Source organism: Perca flavescens, chromosome 9 (assembly GCF_004354835.1).
Source record: "Perca flavescens isolate YP-PL-M2 chromosome 9, PFLA_1.0, whole genome shotgun sequence".
In the NCBI taxonomy this organism is placed as follows: Eukaryota; Metazoa; Chordata; class Actinopteri; order Perciformes; family Percidae; genus Perca; species Perca flavescens.
Window position 1 is genome coordinate 35,098,662 of NC_041339.1, and position 27,805 is coordinate 35,126,466.

General features: G+C 42.1%; 1 protein-coding gene across 2 annotated transcripts in view; it reads right to left on the bottom strand.

Annotated features, from left to right (window-relative positions):
- mast2 (microtubule associated serine/threonine kinase 2) overlaps positions 1-27,805 on the bottom strand; it is a 252,925-nt gene that overhangs the window by 195,695 nt on the left and 29,425 nt on the right. For both annotated transcript variants that reach the window (XM_028588485.1, XM_028588484.1), the window contains exon 2: positions 4,067-4,217. In XM_028588485.1, the coding sequence (XP_028444286.1) occupies positions 4,067-4,217 (151 nt within the window). The remainder of the gene's footprint in view (positions 1-4,066; positions 4,218-27,805) is intronic.

Consider the following 27,805-nt stretch of genomic DNA (forward strand, 5'->3'; position numbering starts at 1 on the left):
TATATATATTGAAATATATATTATATCAATATATATATTATATATATATATCTTATATACATGAACATATAAAAATAAACCATATATTATATATAAAATATAGTTAATATAAATATTGGATATTTCAAAATAAATATATATATATAATATATGATATATATATATATATATATATATATATATTTATATATATATATATATATATATATATATATATATATATATATATATATATATATATACATATATATATATATATATATATATATATATATATATATATATATATAAAAATGGCAATTGAAATATGATTAGTCAATGTCATTACTGAGCTCTTCCAGACATGAACATGAAAAACAAACCACTCTTTTTAGTAAAATATAGTTAATATAAAGTTGGAATTTCAAAATAAAGGCACATCTTAAATATGACTATATGTATCAATATTTTCACTTTGTAGTCTCAGGATCGGAACTTGTTTTACAGATCTAGATGGAACATGTTACAACGCTTGGAACGAACCAAGACGTCGCCTCTGCTAATTAGTCTCAGGAAGGAACTTGTTTTGGTGGAACATGTGTACGTTCAAAAGTAGTTTTAGTCGTGCGACAGAAAACTCAGATTGGACAGATAGTCTAGCTAGCTGTCTGGATTTACCCTGCAGAGATCTGAGGAGCAGTTAACCATAGTCCTCACAAATCCACCGGAGGTTAGAACGCCAACACAAAGAAAGAGGAAAAAAAGAGGTTGAAAAGAGGGACAGCTATCTATCTATCTATCTATCTATCTATCTATCTATCTATCTATCTATCTATCTATCCCTAAAATCCCCTGTGGACCTGTCTGTGTCTCAGTACAGTTGAGTGATTAATTCTCTGACTCTGATTCAGATATTAATGGTCCCCACCCTGAATAACTGGATGGGATTCAAACTCGCATTAATCATGCCCAATGCAGCGGTCACATTTCCTGAACCCAAAAGCCAAAGAAACACAAAGAACCCACCAGTCCTTGTGAAGGACTCCAATCCAACCTTAAACCATACATTTATGAGCTGCTGTGGGGGGGGTCGACACGATGACCTCCGCTTGGTGAAACATGGCCGTTAATCCGGGGCTGAATGTTCACTTCACTACAGATTATGGACTACGGCAGATTGGCGGCGGATTAGGAACACGAGGGATCACGAATCCCAGGGTGAGCTCAGGTAACAGCCGCCCTGTGTGAGGGCAGCTTTCACTCGGCTAAACTGCAGGATAGGATCCCGTTCACATCTCACAGGAAACGTTCGGAGTTGTCCAAACTGTGAGTCACGGCAACTTGATTAGAGAAACATTTCAGGATGGGATAGTACAAAGAACGTGTGGGTGTGTTATGGCGCCGACACACCAACCCGATAATCGGCCGTCAGACAGTCTGGCGAGGTCGGCGACTCGAGTCGGTTCGGTGCCGTTGTCCGTCGGAGGAGGATCTGGCGGCTTTAATTTTGGCCGACTTGACTTGCTGGGTCGGAGGGCGGATTTGTGGACTGAATCCACAAATCTGATTGGAGTGCTAACCTAGAGCTGGGCAATATATCGATATTCTATCAATATCGTGATATGAGACTAGATATAGTCTTAGATTTTGGATATCCTGATATCGTAATATGGCATAAGTGTCTTTTCCTGGTTTTAAAGGCTGCATTACAGTAAAGTGATGTCATTTTCTGAACTTACCAGACTGTTCTAGCTGTTCTATTATTTGCCTTTACCCACTTAGTCATTATAGCCACATTACTGATTATTTATCAAAAATCTCATTGTGTAAATATTTTGTGAAAGCACCAATAGTCAACACTACAATATCGTTGCGGTATCGATATCGAGGTATTTGGTCAAAAATATCGTGATATTTGATTTTCTGCATATCGCCCAGCCCTATGCTAACCCGGAAATAACGAGCGGGATTTCAAAATCGGACGAATTGTTTTTTAACTGCCCCTTTGTCGATCTGAAATGAAGACAGATTCAGCAGCTGCACGGCCTATTTCTCGCTTAAAATGTTTTTAGAAACACGTTTCAGTGAACCGTTTTCGTAAAATACGAGATCTTATTTTCGAACAAGCCAACCTTACTACCGGCTGGAGAAGACCCACGTGACGCGTTGTCATTTCCGGTTTTCAATGTTTTCTATTACGTCTCGTGCACGCGCAGGACGTACGCTCAAGTCGGCGTCGCTTCGGTGGACCAACTCGGGGAGCCGACTGGCTTTTCTGCCGACGGTCATTGGTCGGGTTAGTGTGTCACGGGCTTTAGGGCTTTCAAAACTTGCCAAGAATGACATTTGAAAATTCATTCTAAAAAAACCACATAGGTTCAAATATATTCTAATATCTATTAGTGTGTAACATAAAACTTAACCATCCTGTTGTCCTCGGGTCAAATTTGATCTATTTTCAAAAGGTTTCTATATCAGAATTTTTTTTTTTTTTCAACCAAATTGTAAAAAAAAAAAAAAAAAAAAAAAACGTGGATGGTTCCATACAACTAGTAAAGTACAGGATCAGTTCACTACTTTCATTGAACAGTCCCTCCAGAAAAACGCGATTATGTGATCGCATAATTCAACGCCATAATCAGCCAAAGTCCACATATTTATGCATTTTTTCAAATACGCCACACTTTCGCCGCATAAATTGTCGATTTCCGCGCAAAATATGCGGGGCTTGCATGATTTCATAATCCTTGCATTTTCGTTGCAAAAAAGTCCCATAATATATCTTAGCAGAAAGATGAAAAATTTTGCGTTTACTTCACACAAGAGCATGTTGCCATGGGAACGTTATGAAGTGACTTAATTATGTCATCAAATCACTTTTTTTTCTCTTTTTCATCAAAAAGTTCCCGCAATTCCATCGCATAAAATTGCATAAATATCCCGCATATTCCATCGCCTTTTTTATGAAAACGTGCCGCAAAATCAAGGATTTTTGCCCGCAACAATCACAAAAAAGTCCGCATTTTTCTGGAAGGACTGATTGAATTTGGGTGTCATTTAATTTTATGGCATTTTAAAAAAAAAAAGAAAGATAAAAGAACATTGAAAAACTGCCCAAAAAAATTGGATAAAAGTGAGGGGGGAAAAAAAAGGCTGAAAAAAGTGCCAAAAACCTTGCGGGAAAAGCGACAAAAATCCAGAAAAAGACGACCAGAATGTTCACCAAAAAGTTTTAATTTTAAATTTTGACCCAGAAAAACTAAAAGTTGCTTGTTGGTTGACGGGAAGACAACACAGGGGTTAATTTAATCACGTAAAACTTTAATTTATCAGTATATCTGTGTCAGTGTCTCTGTGTCCCAACCACCATCAGCAGATGCCTGCCCAACTCCTCTTGGGGGAATTGTTGTTGGGTCTTTGTCAATTATAGAGTGTGGTCTAGACCTACTCTATATGTGTCTTGAGACAACTCTTGTTATGATTTGATACTATGGGTAATTAAATTTAAATCACAGTAACTTAGATGCTAGTCGTATTTTTAGCATTGACAATTGCAATTTGTCTCATAGCTTTTTTAAATTGTTCATTTTGAGATTCCGTCCATGATTCTGTCATCACCGAAACTATTGGGCTCTACAATAATGCTGCCTGCCATCAGTCTGGGACTGGACCCAGGCAGGCCCTCGTCGTCTGGTGGGAAACCCTGGAGTCTCTCGCTGTCTCTTGAATTTGTCTTACGATGTCTGCGTCGGCTCTTAACGACAGAAGTTCCCGAATCTCGTCGTCTCTCCATTTTCTTCTACACGTTTGTTTACTTCCGTAAGCGGTAGACGCGTGACAAATTCGCTACCGGCTAAGCTCAATCAGACTCGGGGCTGGACGTTTAGGAAGCAGAAGCAGTGGCCCACAAGAGAACGAGCGAGGCAGACAGCCACGGTAGTGACCCCCTTTTTTTCTCTCTCTCTCTCTCTCTCTCTCTCACATTATTCAAATTTTCATGTTCGAATCTTCTTGCAATTCAAATATATATTCAAATTAATAATATTCGTTGACAACCCTAGTGCGTGTGCGTGTGTGTGTGTGTTACCAGTCATGGCCAGGCTGTTGCGTCGGGCCCAGCTTTCGTCCTGACTCAGCTGGCGGTGCAATTTGGATTTGGTGGCAGCGGTTGCCGCGGGTGACAGGTCGGGGTTACTCAGCTTCCTGAAGAGGAGAGGAGGTGGAGCCGCAAACTCCTTCTGGAGAGATGAAGAAGATGAAGAGGATGGAGAGAGAGAAAAGAACAAGAAGACTCGGTAAGACTTTGCTTGTGTCAGGTTATATTTGGAGTGCCAAGCGGATTATATTGTTCACATTAAAACCAGCAAATGGCAAATAGTCTAAAAGTTTGCAGGTCAGAGATGTCGTGCAGGTGAACCGACAAGTCTTCCTTCATAAAGGTTTTAATCCTGCACAACTCTCGAGGTTTATGGTTGACTGATTTTAATACATAGAAATAAGCTTTTTGGAGATAAAAACAGACACCCAGAGAATCTGTCCATGAAAATAATGAATTCAATCTGCACCAAGGGACAACCTTAGCAGACCCTACACACAACAAGAAACTATTTACTTTAGATCAGGGATCTTCAACAGGGGTTCAGAGTCAATGCAGGTGGGCCTCCAAACTGTTTTTTAAAAGTCTTAACATGAATCCAACATATTATTAGCAAATATAAATCCCCAGTGCTTACTGGCCTATAGTAAAGGTAGTCACTAAGGCCATCCACAGATGTGTGCCACATGTAGGTTTAAAATTAAAACATGATTTATAAAATCATGCCAACAATTATTAGGCAATTTGAACGGCTTAGGATTCAATGCAAAATGCGTATGTATAAAGGCTTTAGGCCGCCCTACAAGTTATTGTAGGCCCAGTTTAATATGCGACTCAATTCTATACAATATATGTAGTAGGGGGTCCCTGCTCCATCTCTTTCAGTTAAGGGGTCCTTGGCTTAAAACGCATTGAAGACCCCTGCTTTAGGTAGAAAAATAAATACACACACAAAACACCTTTTTGCTATGCTCCTCTTTAAACATTATAAACTGAAACTGAAAATTGTCTGTGTATTAAAACAAACAGAAAGAATCAGCCCTCCTGAAGTAGGTTTCACTATCTTTGTGGGGACATGTCATTGACATAATGCATTCCCTAGCCCCTTACCCTAACCTTAACCATCACAACTAAATGCCTAACCTTAACCCTTACCCTAACCTTAACCATCACAACTAAATGCCTAACCTTAACCCTTACCATCACCCTAACCATAAACTAATTCTAACCCTAATCCTAAAACAAAGTCTTATCCCTCAAACAGCCCTTTAAACTCGTGGGGACCAGCATTTTGGACCCCACAAGGCTGTGCAGACCCCACAAGGATACTGTAGACCCCGGTTTTTGGACCCCACGAATATAGTAAAACAGGTACACACACACACTTGTCTGAACAGAAACCCAAACACACCTGGTTTTCTCCGCATGCAACAGGAGCAGTTAAAGTGCAGACGCTCAGCGTGGGGGACGCCGGCTCTCTGTCATTAGCCGACACTTTCAGTCGCCGAGCAGCTGCAGAGCGAGCCGAGAGTCTGACGTATGATTCAGTTTGTCAGCATAATGAAGGAAAAGTTCCTCTGGACTTCCTCAATATTCCCCTCGCTTTCCAAAAGAGGGACTCCAGAGAAAATACACACACACACACACACACACACACACACACACACACACACACACACACACACACACACACACACACACACACACACACACACACACACACAGCGTTTCACTATCTTTGTGTGATACTGACAAGTATACTGTATTGCCGCTTTTTGGACCCACATATATAGTTAAACAAGAACACACACACACACACACGTCTGTGTGGGATTCAGGCCGAAACAATTTTTGGAAACATCTGCCGTTGCTATGGAAACTAGTCCTTCCTGGGCTCATATCCTCCTCTCTCTTGCCGACGGACCAGATGACTTTCCCAGAAACATCTGGACGGCCCACATCCAGATGTACACGCACAGCTCCCAGATGGCTGCACGTATGAAAGAGCTGTAGTGAAAGCTTCCGTTACTTTCCGCCAATAAAACCTGAACCCACCTCCCACACACACACACACACACACACACACACACACACACACACACACACACACCTATTGTGATAATTGATTAAGTAATTTTTTCATGGAAACAAATTATAAGATTACCTGCCTCTCTATCATATCAAAACGAAATATCTCTGGGCTTTGGAGGCATAAAACCAGACATTTTCAAATCAACTCGGACATTTTATACACCAATTGATTAACCGAGCAAATAATCAGCAGATTAATCGATAATCTAAATAACCATTAGTTGCAACTTGAATTAATCGGTTGATCATTTTCTCAATTAATCAATTAGTTTGAGTCGTTTTGCCCCCAACTCAAAGATATTCAGTTTCCTGTCACAGAGGAGAGAAGAAACTAGAACATGTTCACTTTTGAGAAGCTGGAATCAGAGAAGTTCGACTTAGGTTTCATAAAAAAAAATAAAAGAAATGACTCAAACTGATTGATTACTTTAATAGTTGACAACTAATCGATTATTCTTTGCAGCTCTAGTTGCAGCGCTAGTGAACCTACTTTTGCATCACAGCAAAACACATAACATATTTTCATATGCTGCTGTTGGAAGGAATCATGAAACAGAAAAGCTGTCATATAAGCATTTCTTTTACAGTCTCTATCCATAAATATAAGATAAGATAAAATATACATTAGACAGGTCCCTATATAGTAAGCACATTAACTCCTCCTTTCAGTGGCAGTTTTTAATTGAACAACCCTGTCAGCTGCATTTTCCGCAATAAGTGGAGCACAGCCCTTGCACAATGAGATATAGCACAATAACATATTGCCCAACCCCAATACCCTACTTATTGCACAAATGACATAATGCACAAGCTAACACCATATAAGAGAACACCACCTTGTTTCACCTTCTGCTCCCCCACTGTGGTCTCATTTAAACATGTATCCAGATCAGACAAAGGGTTTCTACTTGTCCAACATAATACTGAGTGCATTATTGGTGGATGGCAACTTCGGTTGCTGCAGACGTGTGTGTGTGTGTGTGTGTGTGTGTGTGTGTGTGTGTAGCTGATGTTGGTTTGTCTCTGGGGCAAGGACAATCACTGTAAGACACGTAAGCTGAAACCATTTGAAACCATTTGATTCCATTGTCCCAGTCTGTCGCTGTAGCTCTTTATTCAACCTGCAGGTGGCAGACAGACTGTGATCTGCTGAGGGAGGGTGTGATTACAAGCAATCTGTTGATCGCTGCTCCTTGTACAGACTGAAAATGTAATGTAGCAGCATGGAAGACAGCTAAGAGGTCAGAGAGTAAGTGTGTGTGTGTGTGTGTGTGTGTGTGTGTGTGTGTGTGTGTGTGTGTGTGTGTGTGTGTGTGTGTAAATAAAACTAACTATTGAAAGAGCTTTCTGAGTTAGTCTAGAGTCTGTGTTTCAGGGTTCAAAATTTGCAAAACATTCTCACGCCCATCGCTACTCTCTACCGTTGTCGCTCTTAAAGGAACACGACGACTTATTGGGACTTTGTCTTATTCACCGTGTCCCCCAGAGTTAGATAAGTCCATACATACCCTTCTCATATCCGTGCTTGTCGTAACTCTGTCTGGCGCACCCGCCGCTAACCTAGCTTAGCACAGATCCTGGAGGTAACCGGCTCCATCTAGCCTAGCTTAGCACAGATCCTGGGGGTAACCGGCTCCAACTAGCCTAGCTTAGCACAGATCCTGGAGGTAACCGGCTCCATCTAGCCTAGCTTAGCACAGATCCTGGAGGTAATCGGCTCCATCTACCCAAGCTTAGCACAGATCCTGGAGGTAACCGGCTCCATCTAGCCTAGCTTAGCACAGATCCTGGAGGTAATCGGCTCCATCTAGCCTACTGCTCCTAATAAGTGACAAAATAACACTAACATGTTCCTGTTTACATGTTGTGATTTGTATAGTCACAGCGTGTACAAATAACGAGATCACATGACACACAGCCGTACACCGTACACATACTGGGAACTATATTTTCAGAAGGCAAAGCACTGCTACTCTCTGCTACTCGGGCGGAGTGATTTGCTCGCAGCACCTGAGAAGCCCCGTGGTGAGGAGCAGAGAGTTCGCCCAGAGTTGGACTAATAATCACTCAAGTAGCAGTGCTTCGCCTTCTGAGAATATAGTTCCCAGTATGTAAACATCTTCAAGGTCTACACCGGCAGATAAGAAGACTGACACACGTCTACAGCTGTAACGTGTGCGAGGTCATGCCGTCATCGGTGCAGCAGGTGAACTCTACCTGTCCTATTAAAGAGGAGATCGGAGCAAACACAGCCGCCCTGTCTGACGCGGTGAACATCAAAGTCTACAGCATAAACTACGGCGCTGATACGGTGACGGTTTATGAGGGACTCAAGGACCTGGCGGGGTGTGTTATATTTACACTGCTGTGTAACATATACTCAGTACGTCTGGGCTAATCCACAGAATTTGCACCAATGAAGGTAATTTGCAATGGACTCACAGCTTGTGTAAACGAGTAAAGTGACCAGAGACACTTTGGGTTAAGAAGTCTTAAGCCTTTTATGGTTCAGCGTTGAATCTACAAGCACCTGGGGTTTTAAATTAACTTTTTTCGTCCACCAGCCAAATGGCTAGTGAATGTTGAAATGTGGCCAGCCACTCAATAGATTACTATTGTTTGTTTTTTTTTGGGCTGGTGAGTGAAGCAATTCTAGCCTGGCTCCGCCCTCCTACGTACTTCCGCTCAATTAAAATTGTTCCTTCAGTACGCTGTCTGGGTTTGCGGTATATTCTGTGGTTTTCTCCGGTAAAATCTTTACCGGTCCAATCAGCGAGCAGAGGGAGTGGCTGAGAACGATGACGTTGAGGTTGTGCGCTAGTTTGAGTTGTAGTTCCGTAATGGCGGTGAAGAGTGGTTATGGCAGATCCAGACTGGCTCTGGGAAGATCCAATAGTTTAAAACTTCAGAGTACCCGCCTTCAAGGAAGTAAACACAAATTGTTAACCCTGCATGCACCTCTCAAAGAATTTAACAACACATCGCGGCAACGCAGGCCCCAACTACTGTTGGCATTTCCTGCTACTCATTTGCCGGTTCTCCTTCTCCGTAAACAACACGTAATCAAGGAGAGGGTTAACGCTTCCTGTAACAGATTTCCGACCGTGGTCAGAAAGAACATTATCCTGGATGCCAGCCGAACTTGGCCCCGCCCACAACATTTGAGGACGGGAAGTTTGGTCTGGACTTGATCCGTTGAACAGCAATTATGCTCGAACCAGAGCTGTTTGGACCAATCAGATAGTCAGGGCGGGCTTTATACGATGATGGACAGATCACCAACAGTAACGGACTCAACCACATCACCAAAGTGCGCTTGGGTTGAATTTCTTTACAACACCGGCAAAGATCGTTTACACTCATCTTCTTTTTCAACTTCTTTCAGCGTTTGTGCACTAGAGTTCTGTTGACAACTATGCATCGCTCAGCATACCCCGTTGCTCTGATTGGTTGTAGGTCTATCCAATTGAGTGCAGAGGCATTTTCTTTCCTGGTTCGGTTGAAACACGCCCCATAATCACAGCCCAACGGAGCAGCATCAGACTCATATTCTGACTAGAATCTGAGTGTGACCACGTCAGGCTAAAAGCTCATGGGAGAGACTCTATTTCTCCGTCTCGGCCGCAGGAATCGGTACTCGCTCCAAAGCTAATCCTGTCACTTTCTCACTCGCTTTACCACACACTCGCCATACTATTCTCTTAAAGAGATACGGCAGGAAGAATCAGACACACCAGCGCATGTAGGCTCTACTACTACAAATCAGCTTTTAGGGTTAGGGTTCACTCAGAATTAGCCAACAATTATTATCATTATCAATTAGTTTTCTCCTTAAACGACACAAAACTGTTAATACTCAATACAATTACCTAGAGTATAAGGTTATGTGAAAGTAAAGTGTCTGGAAAATAAGACATTAAAACTCCAAAATACCCAATTAACTTTCATGTAAAACAAGTACAAAAAAAAATAATAATAATTGAGAGGTTGGAAGCATTTTGTCTGAAACAATTAATCAGTTATCAAAATATGTGCTGATTAGGTTTCTGCTGATCCGAGTAACTGATAAATCAACAAATAACTGCAGCTCTACACAGCAGTCACAGTTTTGCCATTCAAGATTTATAGTCTTTTTTTGTGTGGGAATGACTTTTGCTGGCAGAAGCTGTCAGCTGTAGGTAATTAAAGTAAAACTTAAACTTTGTGAGTTAGCTGGAAATTCCATCTCTCTTGTTTAAATGTTTCCCACAAACTGTATGAGTTACCCTGCAAAAGGGTGCAAAAAATAACTAACTGGAGTCTCAAAACCATGCTTGCGTAGCCAGCTCGTAGTGACAGCGTGCTGTTTTCACACCCTGTGTCCTGTTGTGGTTATATAGTGTCGTACTATAGTACAGTGCTACATCAGAGCTTAGTGTGGTCACACGTACCGCAGACCGCACGCAGCTGTGATACCGTGTGTGGCCAGAGGATCAACAGATTTACCTTCCAACCCACAGAGGTTAGACAGAGCAAGTTCCTCTTTTAAAAGCATGTGGTGGCCAGTGTGTATCTCACCGCACTGGTCAAGTCTTTACTGACGTGCAGGCTAAGTGATTAAAAATAGAACAAACACGTAACTGACTGCATGGACTGCTATTTGCATCCTTGAGAGCTGTGATTCGTTTGTGAACGAGGCTTTTTAAAATGACAGAATAAGGTAGGATTGAAAATAGAGCTGCAAAGATGAATCAATTGGTTGTCAACTATTTCATTAATCCAGTTCCTAAATGCAAACTAAACCGATACAAACGTATAATTTATAAACTTACCAACACTAACGTGTAGGTAGGCTGGCTGGGTTGTGCACTATGTCATCGTGCAATAAGTAGGTTATTGGGGTTGTGCAATATGTTAGTAGTGAAATACATGGGCGTTTGGATTGTTCAACACGTCATTGTGTACTGCATAGGTTATGTTGAAATGTGTCAATTTGTGCAATTCATAGGCTATTGGGGTTGGGCAATATGTTATTGTGCTATATCTCTTTGCGCAAGGGCTGTGCTCCATTTACTGCGGAGAATGCAGCCGACAGGGTTGTTCAATTAAAAACTGCCACTGAAAGGAAGAGTTAATGTGCTTACTATATAGAGACCTGTCTAATGTATATGAGAGTAGGGGTGGGAGATATTGACAAAAATGAATATCTCGATATTTTTTTTTCAATATCTCGATATCGATATTCAGACGATATTTTTGAAATCCTTCTAGAAGTTAAAAGAAGCCCTGTTCAGAGGCTATTTTGGTGGTTCTCTTGGGAAAATGTACAAGCAAGATGAAATCATAACAATAAACAAAGGGCCCTGTTCTGTAACATATTGCACACAACCATGTCGTTATTGGAAGCAGTCCTGTAGCTGGGACAGGGCCGGGTCAGACTAGGTTCTGATAGTCCTACTTGGCTGTATAGTCCTTCTGACCAGGATGTATGCTGGGATCAGGAGTTGGATGTGATCTGACTGGCCCAGGTGAGGGAGAGGAGCAGTTCTGTGTGCTTTCTTGATGTTAGAGTAACATGGTCTAGTGTCTTCTTCCCTCTAGTAACACAATCTACATGCTGGGAGAAAGCTGGAGGGGAACAGACTTTAAGGACACCTTGTTAAAGTCCCCTGTATCCCGTATCCAGGTGATCGCGCTGCAGTTTGTTCACTACGGTTAGCAGTGAACCAAACTTGTGCTAACGTTAGCATCGGGGGCTATGTAGACGGCAGTGTGCTGTTTTCGCAGTAAATAAAATGGTCAGTATATTACCGACAGGGCTCCAGGTCAGGTGAGCCGTGCTGGGCAACAATCCTGCAGTTGGTACTCCATTCATTACGCACAAAAATGCAGTCCTCCGCCTCTGGTCGTGCCGGAGTTATTTTCTCATTCTGCCGGTAGATAGTTAGCTCGCCGTGCTAGCGCCGACAACAACCTGGAGGGCTCGGTCAGGCTATGTCTTCCGGGATGTTATGAGCCGCCTGGAAGGCTCTCGTAACGGCTGTGTTGTATCGTGGTCCTGTATTGATTAGTTCAGTGTGGCTGTACGTCCTTGTATAAATATACACCGACAGGAGAGCCGCTGCACAATCGCGCGCCGCCATCTTTGTTGACATGAGTGAACGTCATAACACACAGGTAAGAAGTAGTAGCAGCTTACTCTCGTGCGGGACGATCGTGATTTTGTACAAAAAATACAGTCAAACAAACCCCTACACTATTAAAATCGCTACATATAATTGTTTAGAAGGTTATAGTGTACATTATTTGTTTTCTCTTTAACTTCCTTCAGCTCTTTTCATGTTTGGGGGGTCGGATTGTACAAATTATGAAATATTCGATATCCCAATTTTGCATATCGTCCAGACAACAATTTGGATATTATCGTCTAAACGATATATTGCCCACCTCTATATGAGAGCATGTTCTGTGTTGCATGAGAGTATGTGTTGAGAGATGTTTATTTTCTGTATCTTGGGTTGTCTTTGTAAAGCCGCGGAAAGGACAGAGTCCAAAACTAATTTCCCTTCGGGGACAATAAAGTATATCTTATATCTTCTTATCAATAGTTACTGTAGGAGCCAAATATGTTGCTTCGAGTGTTCAGACTTGGAGTGTTGTTTCTTGTGTGTACATTGGGGGTCACTGTGGTATTACCGGGGGCGAGGTTATAAAGGTAAGCTCCAAATTGTTGCCGGCAGGTGTTTGGCCTGGAGAGGGGAAATGGTTTTTGACCGTTATCGCTGCGACACCGAGCGCTGTGACGCTGGAGCGCATTGGCGCCAAAACCCTTTGTTCAAACGTTGTCTAATTGTTTATGGATTTAACGCTGAAAACGTGAAAGAATGGACATTTCAAGCTGAACGGTTTACCAAAATAAACATTGTTATTCTGCAACGCAACATGGTCAGGCGATTCTTGATAAACAGCTTGTTAACGTCAGCCAGGTCACTCCAGGTTAAACCACCTCAGTAGCTACGGTATCAGACCGAGCTTCTTTAACCGTTACTATGAAAATAATCATTAGTGGCAGCCCTAATAGTAAGTACAGTACAGTCCTAAAAAAAAAAAGAGCAACACTGGAGTGAAATGAGGGCAGCAAAGACAACTTCCCATGGGTACAAAATTAGATCAGGCTATTAGGGCTGCCACCTCTCAGTCGATTAGTCGACTAATCAGTCGTTTTGGTCTTAGTCGACTAAGATTTCTTTAGTCGATTAGTCATTTTTTATGCTTATTCATGCTTAGTTATTTATTTCAGGAAACTTCTGAGAACATTTATGGTAAACACAAGATTTAAAGTGGTGCTTTTGCAGGATTAATTGTGGAGAAACTCAGTTTTACAGATGGTTAATTAACTACATTTATATTGTGCTTTCTAGTCTTAACCACCTCTCAAAGCGCACAGCTCTGTCAATTAAATCAACTAATCGATTAGTCGACAAAAAAAGTGTTAGTCGACTAAGAATATCTTTAGTCGAGGACAGCCCTACAGGCTACATCATCTTTCACAAGAGGATCTGTGACGGAGTGACTTAAAAGAAAACAGATACAGCAACCAACGACTGCCATAACGTGATTACTGGACAGAAAGGCATGTAAACTTGCAACACTGAGATGGAAGTAAAACCAGGATTTCATAATCTTCTCCTCAACTTCTGCGTTCTTTCTTCCTCCTCCACTCTCCCAGCATCCCTCCTCTGGACTCGAGTCCCCCAGCCGCATCACATTTGGACCGACATTCATCTTTTGTCGCGTCCCGTGGAGAGCAGCAACACACTCTGATGTAACCTGTACGTCTACAATCCATCACATCTGTCACCACACCGGGCTGAAACCAAACTCTGCCGAGGTTCTCTCTCACACAATACAAAGATAATGCAGTTAATCACGCGGGGGGGGACAGACAGACAGGCAGTGGACAGACAGTTGTGCACGTCAGCAGGGCAGCTCGCCCATAATCTCACAATTCCCCTGCAGCGCAGGCCCACACAAAAAAAAAAAAAAAAAAAAAAAAAAAACAGGCTCAATCAATCTTGTGTATTGTTTTCCTGGCAGCTAAAGAGGCCGGACGATCCAAAACGTGATTTAAAAACTCTCTTGGCTCCAGCGTGAGTTGACTGTTTGATTCAATGAGCTGAAGAAGGGCTGCTAAATTACCCCCAATGGCTTCCAAGTGAATTGTAATGCGGCGGATGCAAACGCACAGCACAGGGAGATAGATGGGTAGGCATTACGCAGCAAAGTGCACCGTGTGGAAAGGAGGATTTAACAGACTGTTGGATGTTTTTGTTAGCTGGTTCGGGGAGGAAGTAGCCACGAGGGTCCTTGTTTTTCTCAGTGTGTGTGTGGGTGTGTACGCTGACCACCAGCGAAGAACAAGACTGCTTCCTCAGCAGCACAACAGACCACATTTTAACATTCAGCATTTTTATTTTTTTGTGCTGTCGTTGCCACCAGACCAACCCGTTTCCTGTAAACATGCCACAATATGATTGATGCGAGCCTATGTAGTACTTGGCTGGTCTTCACTGTGTCAGAGCTTTTGATCAACGTGGATCATATTTTTGGTTTGGTTTAATCATTTTTATGAGTTATCAAAACAAAGGGCCTCATTCACCAAACGTTACTTACTCAGTTTACATGGAGATTCTGGCATTCACCAATGCTTTCTCATTTGGGATTTTTTTCTTAGGTAAGAACAGAATCTACGCACACTCAAGAGCACTCTTACTCACAATTCAGAGCTGACACGTTTGCGTAAAACAAGTAGTTGTACAGTTTTCGTCCGTTCTAATTTAAATTGAACATTTCTCTCCATTTTTTAACTAATTATTTTATAATGATGCACCGATGTGAAAATTGTGGCCGATACCGATAACCGATATTAATATTGCTGTTATGGCCGATACCGTTATTTACTGATGTTGATATCTCTGTATAGAAAACACATTTTTATTATAATCAAATAAAGAACTTTTTTTTTTTTTATTTTGTGATATATTTTCCAAAGTGACTGATATTGGGCACCTTTACCTGTGTGCAAAATATGACCGTCATCACATTTTTAGAAGAAAAAAATCATATTGCTATAATTATATGTAATTTGACATCGAACCAATACCAATGTGTTAAAAAAAATTACCATATCGGCCGATATTAAATCGGCAGCCAATATATCGTGTTTGTGGCCGGGTTAGCTCAGTTGGTAGAGCAGGCGCACATATTCGACTCCGACCTGTGGCCCTTTGCTGCATGTCATTCCCCTCTCTCTCTCCACTTTCATGTCTTCAGCTGTCCTGTGGAAATAACTTTCTGTATATCGACTCTCTACCACATTTCAGCATTTTATATAGTGTGTCAATTCGTATTTACATTGATTCTTTCAACATTTATATAGTCTGTCTATTCACACTTCTTGTGTTATCACTGACCTGCATCACTAACTAGACCACTATTTGCACTAACTGTATATTAACTCTTCACTGCATCACTACACTGTCTATTCATGTATATTGTGTTATTACCATATCACTTTCGCATATCCTCCAAATTACTTACACCTCCCTTTGCACCAGCTTTGCAATGCCTACTTGTTCTGCACTTTATGTAGCCGGTTGTATTCTGTTTTCTTGTATTTTATTGTATGTGAAACTGTATGTTGTCTTGCACGCTTATGCTCTTCTTGGCCAGGTCGTGGTTGCAAATGAGAACCTGTTCTCAACGGCCTACCTGGTTATATAAAGGTTAAATTGAAAATTTAAAAATTAAAAGACAGCCAAATGTTTCCTTTAACTTCAGTCTGCTAAGAAAATGCAACTGTAGAGACTTTTCCTTCCTTTTCCAAAGCACGGTGAACCACCGTAAAGAAATACTCTATTTTTTTACTTGCAGTTGCAAACACAGATTGTTTTGAGATGAGTAAGCGGCCGTACAGTGATCTGTTTAATGTAACAAGCAGTCAAATGTATCCTTGGTTGTCAATTTTCTTTAAAATGGGTTTATTTTTCCATCTCTACAGGTCATAAGGGATCTCTCCTTCCCCGAGGATGGTTGCATTGGGACTCCATACAATAACATTTACATATACATGTCAAACATACGGTAGAGACAGCATCTCCTCTGGGAAATCATCATCATTTGTTCCTTCAGGCCCATATAAACTGTGTCTAATGTCTCAGCCATCCTACTAAAGGCACATTATGTGCTTAAACCATTGTTTACCTCAACGTGTCTATCCTCTAAAAACACTCCAGGCCTGGTTCTGCTGCTGTTTGGCCTCCAGCTACTGAGCTGGTTGCTGTTATCAGCACACTGACGAGCAGACAGTACATTCACAGTACAGCCTGTACCTACTGCTTCCCCACTCCACTGAGTTTACAAGGTGCATGCACCATTAACTCCTGTTCTCCTACACCTCCGACCAGCGCCCATGGCATCTCCAATAGTGAAGCAAGACTCTCTAGCTGCAGACTGTTGTACGCCCCCGCGTTGGAATCCTTTCCAGTGAAATACAGCTTCAAGCTTTCTCCATTTTAACCGTGTATAAGCTAGGGTCAGAAAGGAATGTTCGACCATTCGGTTATTCGTGCATTTGGTTAGTAGGGCTGGGCAATATAGAAAAAAATCAAATATCACAATATTCTTGAACAAATACCTAGATGTCGATATTGCGACAATACTGTATGGTTGACTATTGGTGATTTAACAAAATGTTATTTACACAATGAGATTTTTGATAAATAATCTCCAGAAATTATTTAATGACTTAGTGGGGTAAATGTAAATGATAGAAGAGCTACAACAGTCTGGTAAGTTCAGAAAATGACATCACTTTACTGTAATGCAGCCTGTAAAACCAGGAAAAGACAACACTTATACGATATTACGATATCCAAAATCTAAGACGATAACTAGTCTCATATCGCGATATCAATATAACATCGATATATTGCCCAGCCCTATTGGTTAGGTATTTGATTTTCAATGTTGGCGGATAGATATTCGTTTTGCTTTTCACTCAATATTGTCATAAATTGGAGACTGATTCATCTTTTGGAGAAACGCAACTCGACGGTGTGTTTTGAGGCGGTGTGAGAGTCCTGTACAGGAAACATGAAACATTACTGCCTCTAGCTCTGCCACAAGAAAGTTTTAAAAACGCCCCAAACACAAGCACTGAACTGTCCGGGAGTTTGTGTCAACGCTGACTGGTTCCTCAGTCCCTCCGTCTCGTTTCTTTCTCCATTTCTCCGGGAAATGAAGCTGCTTTCAAGTGCGATCGGAAATGCCGAGATCCTTCAACAACCTGAAGGGAAACTAGCCTAGAAATCTAGACGCCCGCTAGCGGCAGCAAATGTAATTTGCAGCCAGGGTCAGTCTAGCAACTCTCCGTTGGCTTGCGAGCTGGAAAAACCCAATTCTGGCCAGGCCAATCACACCGTGTATAGAGTCGGTTTGCGGGGCTTAACATAATGACGGCAGAGTTGCGGCGGTTTCGCGGGAATTCCCCGCTACTTGAAAGCAAAGAAGACGGCTGCTGCTGCTGGCGAACAGTGGTCTTTGGAATCGGCTTTGGCCGCGACTCTGAAGACTTTAAAAAGGAAGATGTTTTCGGAGTTTTGCAGACCGGATACGGCAGAGGGAATGTGAAAGACAACCGTTCATCCCGCCCCTCGGATTGAGCCCTGCCAATGGGGAGTTCCCAGACGCAACATCTGGATGTGGGTCTGGCTTGTCAAGTCTACTTGTGTTGTGCTACATTTGGGGGTTAAAGAACACAACCGGATGTCACACAAATGAGCCATTTAAGCCACACTCCCATTGCTTTTGTTGGTTTTATGGGGAAAAAAAGGCCATTTTAAGAGATGCTCTCGTCCATATAGCTTTACAGATATCACACAGGGCTATAAAGAATCCCATTTGTACTCACTATAACCACTACTACTGCTATTACAAAAACTTGTGCCAAATATGAACAATAACGTTGCCGTCAGTGGGCTTATTTGCTTGCTAACCACCGCTAAGGAAAAATCAAGCAAATAGACAGTAACGTTACCTCAGAACGTTACGTGAAACAGGTTATTTAACATCAACGCTCATTTTACATACAGCACCAAAACAAAATGCTGAGGGGACATTAATAAATTTTTCTTGTTGGTTTTGAGTGTTATGCACCCCCCACTACCCTGGAAAACGTTTTAAGCGGTAACGTTAATACAGCGTGTCGGGAGAATACGACGTCTCCTGCAGCGGGGAGTCAGAGGGGCCGAAGCATTCGCTAACGTTAGCATCTTGTCTCACCTTGGTTCTGATAAACCGTAAATTCATCAAGTTCAGTGCCCAAACAGCTATTTTCCAATCCAGTTGGTCACTGCCTGAAGAGAAACTGTGGTACTCGCGCTGTTGTTTATTTGATTGTCGTAACTTTGCGATCCACTTGTGCTGTTATATTTACTTGCCCGGCGTTAGGGATCGACCGATATGGATTTTTTAGTGCCGATGCCAATAACGATTTTTTTTTCATCATCCTTAGCCGATGACCGATACGACTCCCGATTTTCTTGAGCAGATATTTGGAGCTGATACTGCTTTTGCTCCCTCAATTTATATCATAAAAATGTACACCTTGCCACACTGGATTAGTTTTCAGAATCTGCTCTGCCATTTCTTTAAAAATAATAACCAAAAACACAGATCAGTGTCACTTCTGCAATCATCTTACATTCATATCACCCAAATTATGTGTGCAATGTGCATCATATGGATGGGTGCAGCGTCTCCAGCAACACAGAGCTGCCTGTGGACGCCTGTCTGTAAATAATGCCGGGAAAAAACTATCGGCGAACGCAGCAGCCGCAAATTGGCCAATATCGGCCGGCCAATAAAATGGGTCTATCACTACATGGTGTGGCGTTTAACTTGCCCCGGGCCATCAGGCAATCCTTATTGTTGAGCCCTGAGCTGTAAAGGGATTTTTTCTACGTGAAAAAAACTGCCATAAAATTTGATTAGACACTATTTGATCAAAGAACAAAACCACAACTTTCAACACTTGACAGATTTCAACAAATGATTAAGCCGAGTCAAAAGGTCCTTCTAGGAATGGAGACCGCGAGGCAGATGCGAGTCTGAACCCGAGCCTGTTGGTTTTGGAGTTGAGTGTGTCTTGTCGCTGTTGGAGGTGAACAGGTTAGCAGTCTGTTACGTGTTGCCGGGCAAACAGAGGATTCAGCCGGTTACATCATGACATTAATCACGTGTGCCTGAGCAGGATTACATTGCATCATCTCTGCTTCCTGTCTGTCAGTGAGGCGACGGGCTGGAGTGCTGCGTCAGTGTGTGTGTGTGTGTGTGTGTGTGTGTGTGTGTGTGTGTGTGTGTGTGTGTGTGTGTGTGTGTGTGTGTGTGTGTGTGTGTGTGTGTAATCAGAGCTGATACACGTGCTGATGTGTTCCAGCTGGAGCTAGGTACTCGGGGAGAAATATGAAAAATGTAAAAGGAGAGGAAGCCAAGTAGTTTGACAGATGGATGTGAATGATGGAAGGAGATGCAGGGACTGTAGGGAGGAGTGTGAAGTGAGCCCGGACAAGTGCTGCCTTTCCTCAGCTGTGGTCTGTGGAAAACTGTTTGTCCTCACGCAAAAAAGTAAAGAACTCCAAAAACAAAAGCCAAAATGCTACAATCAAAAGACCTATTGTGTGGTAAGAATCTCATTCAGGCCCCGACATGAAAGAGAACTGTGTGAAATATTATTGTGATTTTTGGGTTTCCATAAAACAACCATAATTGAGATCATCTAAAGAAAACATAGCTTCAAAATGCACTTACTTGGGAATTACTAAGATGATTCCGAGCGTGTCGGCTTCAACATAAGCAACCGGTTTTTCTTAATGACACTTTAAGTGGACTAAATGTTCCTTAAAATTCCTTCAAATGATCTAAGCACACACATTGTTGCGTTGTGTTTCTCACACTGCTCCTATAATAAAAAATAAAAAGAGTTCCATGATCCGATGATGGATAGATTATAGTAGATCTTTTTATCCTAAGGGCTTTGGAACTGGAACCAGGACTTAAGGCAAATTTATGGTTTCTGTGTTTGCGTTGTTTCCGGGGAGATCGGTATCTGTGCAATGAAAACAGCGTGTGATGGTTAATCAGTAACAGCACTGACAGCATCCCCTCGGCCTCTAGGCACGGCTGGAAACAGCAGCCGTACCAGCACAGTAACGACTCAACATATTACAGCCTCGGAATAAACTGCAGGTTCTGTTTCTTTTGGGTGGGACGGACCTTGAAGTAGAGCCCGACCGATATAGAGTTGATCGGTTTCGGCATTTATAATGGCCAATAAATGAATATTTAAAAAATAAAACAACTGGACAGAGAGACAGAAACACAGAGAGAGAGAAGATTATGGGACAAACTGAGCCGCACAGATGGTGTTTCTGTGGGACCCAAAATACGGTACAACCTGCACGTTTCTCTTAGGATTTAAAGTCATGATATAGCATATTTCTCTGAGGATTTAAAGTCATGATATAGCATATTTCTCTGAGGATTTAAAGTCATGAGATAGCATATTTCTCTGAGGATTTAAAGTCATGATATAGCATATATCTCTGAGGATTAAAAGTCATGATATAGCATATTTCTCTGAGGATTAAAAGTCATGATATAGCATATTTCTCTGAGGATTTAAAGTCATGATATAGCATATTTCTCTGAGGATTTAAAGTCATGATATAGCATATTTCTCTGAGGATTTAAAGTCATGATATAGCATATTTCTCTGAGGATTTAAAGTCATGAGATAGCATATTTCTCTGAGGATTTAAAGTCATGATATAGCATATTTCTCTGAGGATTTAAAGTCATGATATAGCATATTTCTCTGAGGATTTAAAGTCATGATATAGCATATTTCTCTGAGGATTTCAGGCTCTACCTTGAAGCCAAGCGAACGACCTCACCACACAGACTCCTCGCAGCGTGGACTACGCCCCCACACTCCAGCAAGCATGAACTCACTTTCCGTGCAGTTGCTTTTTTTTTGTTGACAGTGAGACAGAAGCAGACAGAGAGAGAAGTGGAGACAGTGGAGTCATTCATTCATTCTGCTAACCTGCAGCGACTATAGGTAGGGTTTCAGCAGGTTTCAACATGTCAAATTTAAGGCTTTTAAAGACCTTTTTAAATTGCCTTTATTATGAAAAAAGAAACACTTTCTGGGATTTAGGGTGTTCTTTTGTGTGTCTGGTGCTTCCACACGCATACACACTTTGAAAAAAATCCATCCATGGTGTTTTGAGTGAGATCCGGTTTCTGAATGTGTCCTGCCTTCAGTCACCTGGTGAGCTGTTCAAAATCGGCACGGCTTGTGACGTCACAAGCCGAAACGAGCTGGCTAACCGCAACCGTTAGCTCATAGCGTTAGCATGCTACCTCGTTCTCAATAGCAAAGCAATGCTACAACACACACAAGTTCACCATAATCTACAAAAGAACTACTTCCATGTGCGCCCTCATTTAGAAGTCTCCCAGCTAATCCTGCCTTGTAACTGACTGAAGTTGGAGAAACAGCCTTTCTTTTACTGTCTATGGAGCTAGCTGACATGCTCTACATCTGAGCTACTGAGCATGTGCAATCAAAGATAGTACAGAAGAAGAAGAAGAAAAGAGGTCTCACTCTGTAGCTAAAACAGAAACCAGGTGAAAAGAGGATCTGCAGCAGTGAGAGAGAGCTGTGCAGTACAACGAAAATATGGTGTTTTTTGAAAATTAAACCATGTAAACCTATTCTGGTACAACCTTAACATACAATTATGAACCTGAAAATGAGCATAATATGGGCGCTTTAAGACCTTTATGAATGAAAATGTAAGACCTATATCGGGACATAAAAGTACAAGGAAATGCAGAGGCACAAAAGTACTTAAATAATTAAAATTGAATGAAAGCGACAGAGTAATAATAATCTGTTAATGTACAGCAAATTCTTATTTGGAAAGAACTACAAAACCAAAGAATAAAAAATAAAACATTTCAAAGAGCATTAAGGGTAGCGTTACATGGACGTAGGATGTAGACGTAGAACACAATACTTTTGCGAATTTAAGATTTTTTAAGGCCTAAAATTTTGATTTTGGAATTTTAGACTTTTTAAGACCCCGCGGAAACCCTGTATAGGGAACACTTCCATACTGCTCATGTTTATGCAAGAAAATAATGAATATATATTGTACATATCACACTTAAATTCTACACGTGACCGAGGTCATCTTTAAATCTAAGCCCCAGGTTAAAGGCAGCGTGTCCGCAGGCCTTAAAGGACCCGCTCAAATGCTACAGAATGATCTCTGGCCTTCCTGTGAGTCCACCAGCTTCAGTAACAACTACATAGCCACCAGTTTAAAAAAGTTAGTGCAGAGACCCGCCCCCACATTCAGCCCACGCCGAGGCGAGGTTGGCAGAGATAAGAGACCTTCTGAGAAGACTCTGCAGCCGGGGGCCAACATGAGGTCATGTCTGCCCTCCTAAACACACACACACAGTGTGATCAGGGACGGGAGGGGGAGGCCAAAAGGAGGCCACTTAGCCAGAGGCAGAGTCCACTTGTTTTGCCCTACGGTCAGTTTTGGCAGCAAGATGCCAACCTCGAACTTTCCACACCCACAAGCTGGTTTGTGTTGTCCGACTACATCTTGTTATGAAAGCCATAATGAGGAGCTGTGAGAGGACTCGCCGGCTGCACCATCCTGGGCCGCAGAGCCTCAGAGTGTCCTCCAACAATGCTGCGGTAACATTTAAGTGCTGCGGTCAACACATACCGATCTACGCCCAAACAATTGTGCTCGCCACAACAGTTTTGTTGATTTTCTACTGGTGCCACTGCAGCTTTTGTGGCTTTTAAATCATTTTTGCCTTTTTATTATTACATAAAAACACACAGGGGGGACAAAACACACAGATAACTTTGGTCTTGTCAATGGTACCATTTGGCAACTTTTTAAAAGTAAACTTTCCATTCAGAATCTTATTGGCATCCATTTTCGCGTCTCGTGCTCGCCATCCACTCAAAACGTAACGTTAGCCTGCTACTCTTTGGCCGGCTCACAAGTCCAAACAAGTGTGTGCGGCGTGCCTGTTGTTGCGTTTCCGGTCTAGCTAGATTCGGTGTGGTGTTGTAGTTTTTCTGTTGCAACAGCATGTGAAAAAAACTACAAAGTTTGCTAGGCCAAAAAGAACGTTAATCTTGCGATAAAAAAAAATGATGTTTGTGTTAACGCCGTTAATAAAGCGTTTAACTGACAGCACTACTTAGAAAAAGAAACACGATTTTTTCACATTTAAAACAAAACCTAATGGAGTCTTTTTGCAGACCAACAGACTATGTCACATGAGTTGCCACTACATGAACATACAGACATACATTAAAAGGTGCACTATGACTTCCTGCGTGGTTTCAGCGCAATTTCATTTTTGTCTCAAATAGTAGGCATCTCTCCTTGACCCGCTAGCTGCCGGCCTGAACACACCATGAAAAAGCCCAGTCTCAGGAGACAACACAGGGGTCGTTAACGTCAAACAAACACTAGGGGCACAGGCTGTGCACCAAAATTCAACAAACCACTCCAGCCAATCAACGACAAGATGGTTGGGGGAGGGGGTGGGGGTTAGTGACAGTTAGTCATGACAGTTACGGAAACATGGGGAGAAGGGCGAGCTTGCTCTCTTTTCTTTGGAATTTACTTGGAACGTCAACAGAAGTGTGACTTCATGCAGGAACTCATAGTGCACCTTTAAAAACATGAATCTTCAAGCTCACTAGATGTCATAGCTGGCATACTGTATACATATCAGTCAGGCTGCTAAGGAAAGCTCATTGTGGGACTGGCTCTAGTGGCTGTAATTGTGCACCAAGGCTGAATTTCGGGAAAGACTTCAGATACAGTATTAGGGGACCACTAAGGTCTATATAAAAGAGACTTCAGATACAGTATTAGGGGACCACTAAGGTCTATATAAAAGAGACTTCAGATACAGTATTAGGGGACCACTAAGGTCTATATAAAAGAGACTTCAGATACAGTATTAGGGGACCACTAAGGCCTATATAAAAGACTTCAGATACAGTATTAGGGGACCACTAAGGCCTATATAAAAGACTTCAGATACAGTATTAGGGGACCACTAAGGCCTATACAAAGGCATCCAAAAAGCCGCATGTCATAGGACCTTTAAAGCCTTGTTTATTCATGTCCTAATCAGAATCTCGTTTATTGGCTATGTGTGCTCTTGCATACAAGGATTTGACTCTGGTTTTCAGCAGCGGCTTCTACTACTTACATATTCAGTGTTTTCCGAGGTTTGTGGAAGACATGTATTTGGGGTTGTGGGGTCCAACTTCGAGAAAAACGTCATGCAATTTAACATCGCTTTGGACTGTTATTACCATTATGTTTAAAACGTTGTGTTTAAAGAAAACAACCATCTGAGGGTGAAGAAGAAGGGTGATTTACATGAAGATGAAGCCGAAATAGTCAGACACATTCAGGAACGGATTGAGACTCTTTATGAGGTTCTTTGTTCTGTATGACCAAGCTACGAATGGCTCCCTGACGGTGTGATCCAGGTCACGTCCCGTCTGCTGCACGCCCTACCCAGGTGCCACCCCTCGCCTAAACCAAACAGAGGCTATCTAGTCTACTACTTTTTCATTTTTAAAAGGTACGTTTTGGAACAAAAACAATCGATGTCATCGCCCATCCAGACTACAGTGCAACCCCAGAGTTTTTTAACCAAAACGGGGGTAGCGGTGTTTCCAAAATGTCTCAGTTTTAGGGGCTAGGAAATAGCTGCAGTAGTGTGAACGCGAGGCGCAAACGTAGCAAAAGATATTAATTTTTTTAAACCGAAACGTAGTGGATGCAGCAATAGTATTTCCCGTAAGTGAGAACGGATCTGACACAGACGATCCCCTGTTGTGTTGCACACATGAGAAAGGGAAACTCCGGACAATGTCGGGATCTGGTAGCCTGCGAAAACCCTGAAGAACTTCCGGCAAATTTGAGATTTGCTCTGCAAGTCAGTCTGGCCAAGAGCCCGTTCAAGCCCATTTCCAATTTTTCAAAACCGAGGCACCAATCGCAACCGTTGACAGGCTTTACACCAATCACAACCGTTGTGGCGATGTCCATTATTGAAAACAGCTAGAGAAGCAGAGAGTAAGAGACCGCAAAGTCAGGACAGACTCAAATAAAGACAAACGGGAGAGAAAAAAAAACACTAAAAGAAACAGGAATGATAGAGGAGGTGTTTGTTAATGTGAGGTCAGACTCAGCAGGTGAACATACTTACCCCCCCCCCCACCCCCCCAGTGTGTGAGGTAACCTTGACTGGCCAGCACAGTCCCAGCGGGAAGCCAGGGGAAAAATAAACCACCAGTCCAGATGACATCACGGTTGCTGTGGATCTCTTCATTAAAAAGGGAAAAGGTTTTGGAAGCAGCCGCAGCATTGGCTACAGTAAGAAGAGACGATGAATGAGGAGGGAAAATGTTACAGGAGGGAGGTTTCTTTGTGACGGTAGGTCGCATTGAGAAAATGTCACACCTCCCTCCCTCATCCTCTTTCTCTCTGCAAAATGCCTGCGCCAGGATGAGCTAAAAGGGACACAAAAGGTTGGACTTCTCCTTCTTCTTTTCCTCAAACAAACACATACGGTTGTGAGAGGAAGACAGTAACGACGCAGGCCAGAGTTTGGGTGAATAGGAGTTAGGGCTGCACGATATTTTGTTTCATCGTATACATCGCGATGTGCACGAAGTCACATCGCAGGACGTTGGCGCCAAGACTTTTTTGCTGGTTGATAGAAAAGTAAACTTTCACCGTTCTCCTTTTACATGATTGTTACCGGCCGGCCCTTCCCCTTTAAGACAGGTGGTCATGTGACGTAACGTTAGTCCGACGGGGTTTATCGTTATGGGAAGCTGGGCAGCTGCCATCAGTGATGCACATACTTTTCCATGGGTAGTGAAGCTACAGTTTTCAGTGTTTTATGTTCGCTGCAAAGACGAACTAAATCACCTGATTAATGCAACGTAGTCACGACATCTCCCGGACATTTTTTCACCGCAGAAAGCTGCTACCAGCGAGGCTAAAGCTAATATAAACCTTTAGCCTAAAGAAACAAGGCGTCTGTCCCAGCTAACGTTACGGTTCGGAGCCGCGACGCTGGAAACATAACACTAATTTACAAAGCGGTGTCTGATATATCGTAATTTATAGCGACTGAAGAGCTCTTGGATACAGTGTGTTGCTAGTGCGTGACATGCAGGCTCTGCATGCACAGCCAACCACCAATCACAATCTATGTTGATCAATTTATCAAATCAACCAAAGCGGGCCCCGCTAGTTGACCACAACCTGAAATTTAGAGGAAGCTACATGCATGCATTATTAATATCATTATCTTTAGCCTGGATTGATAGTAGTATATGAATACAATGGTGTCGCCAAGAATGCACAGTACTGGAGCTGATACTATTCTAGTGTGGCAAACAATGGCATATAAGATTAAGGAATTGCTGTAATCGCTACCTGTAAGTGCCTTTTTTTTTATTGCAATATGCCTGTACGGTTGTCTGAATGCTGTACTTGTTTACATTTAAAAACAATAAAAAGTTGTTAACAAAAAAATGAATACAACGGGGTCATGTCAGTCAACCAGTGTATTTGACTACCTAATGTCCCTCTCCAAAATCTCTTCAGAAGAGCAGTCACAGCACTTACCTGCTTTGGTGTTTGTAAAGCATTAAAGTTCAACAAAGAATGGTTCACATTAGATAATTTCCTTTTTCATTTGTATTTTCTATGTAGATGCACTCCCCTACAACATCACCCCAGTAGTTGAGAATGATTTTTTATTTCTAAATAGGGTTATTTATATGTCATTCTTGTGAAAACAGAATGAAAATGAAAATCACATTTTTTATTAAAATTGATAACCATCTGATGAGGAAAAACAAGTATTTGACCCCTGGACAAACAGCAAGTATTCTGGCTCCTACAAGCCAGTTAGTCTTTCTTTAAGACACAGCCCCATCCAAACCAATTGTCTACATAAATACACCTCCTCCCTACCTGTATAAAAGACACTTGTCAAAAAAAACCAGCATCCAAGATCACCACCATGGGCAATGGACATCACAAGTTTATTCCAATATCATGCAGGCCTTGGATAAAGATCAACTTCGGTGCAATTATCTGGAAGAAGCCCACACCACCGCCAACCTCTGTTGGGCCTCCACACAAGATCTTGGTTTGATCATGCGAAGGAAGGAATCATCCCAAAACCACATTTGAATCAACTGAAGGCAGCTGGGACCAGGAAACGGATCAGAGATGGATTCCAGTGATGCTCAGAACATGTACAGGCCCGCAAATAAACCTGGACGACGAGAAGAGGCCTAGAAGAAGGATTGGTCAGATGAGACCAAAATAGAACTTTTTGGCCTCTTCCATGGGAGGGCAAAGAACACCGGTACAACCCAAAGAACACCATCCCCACCGAAGGTGGTGGCAACATCATCACTTTGTCACGGATAATATGAAACAG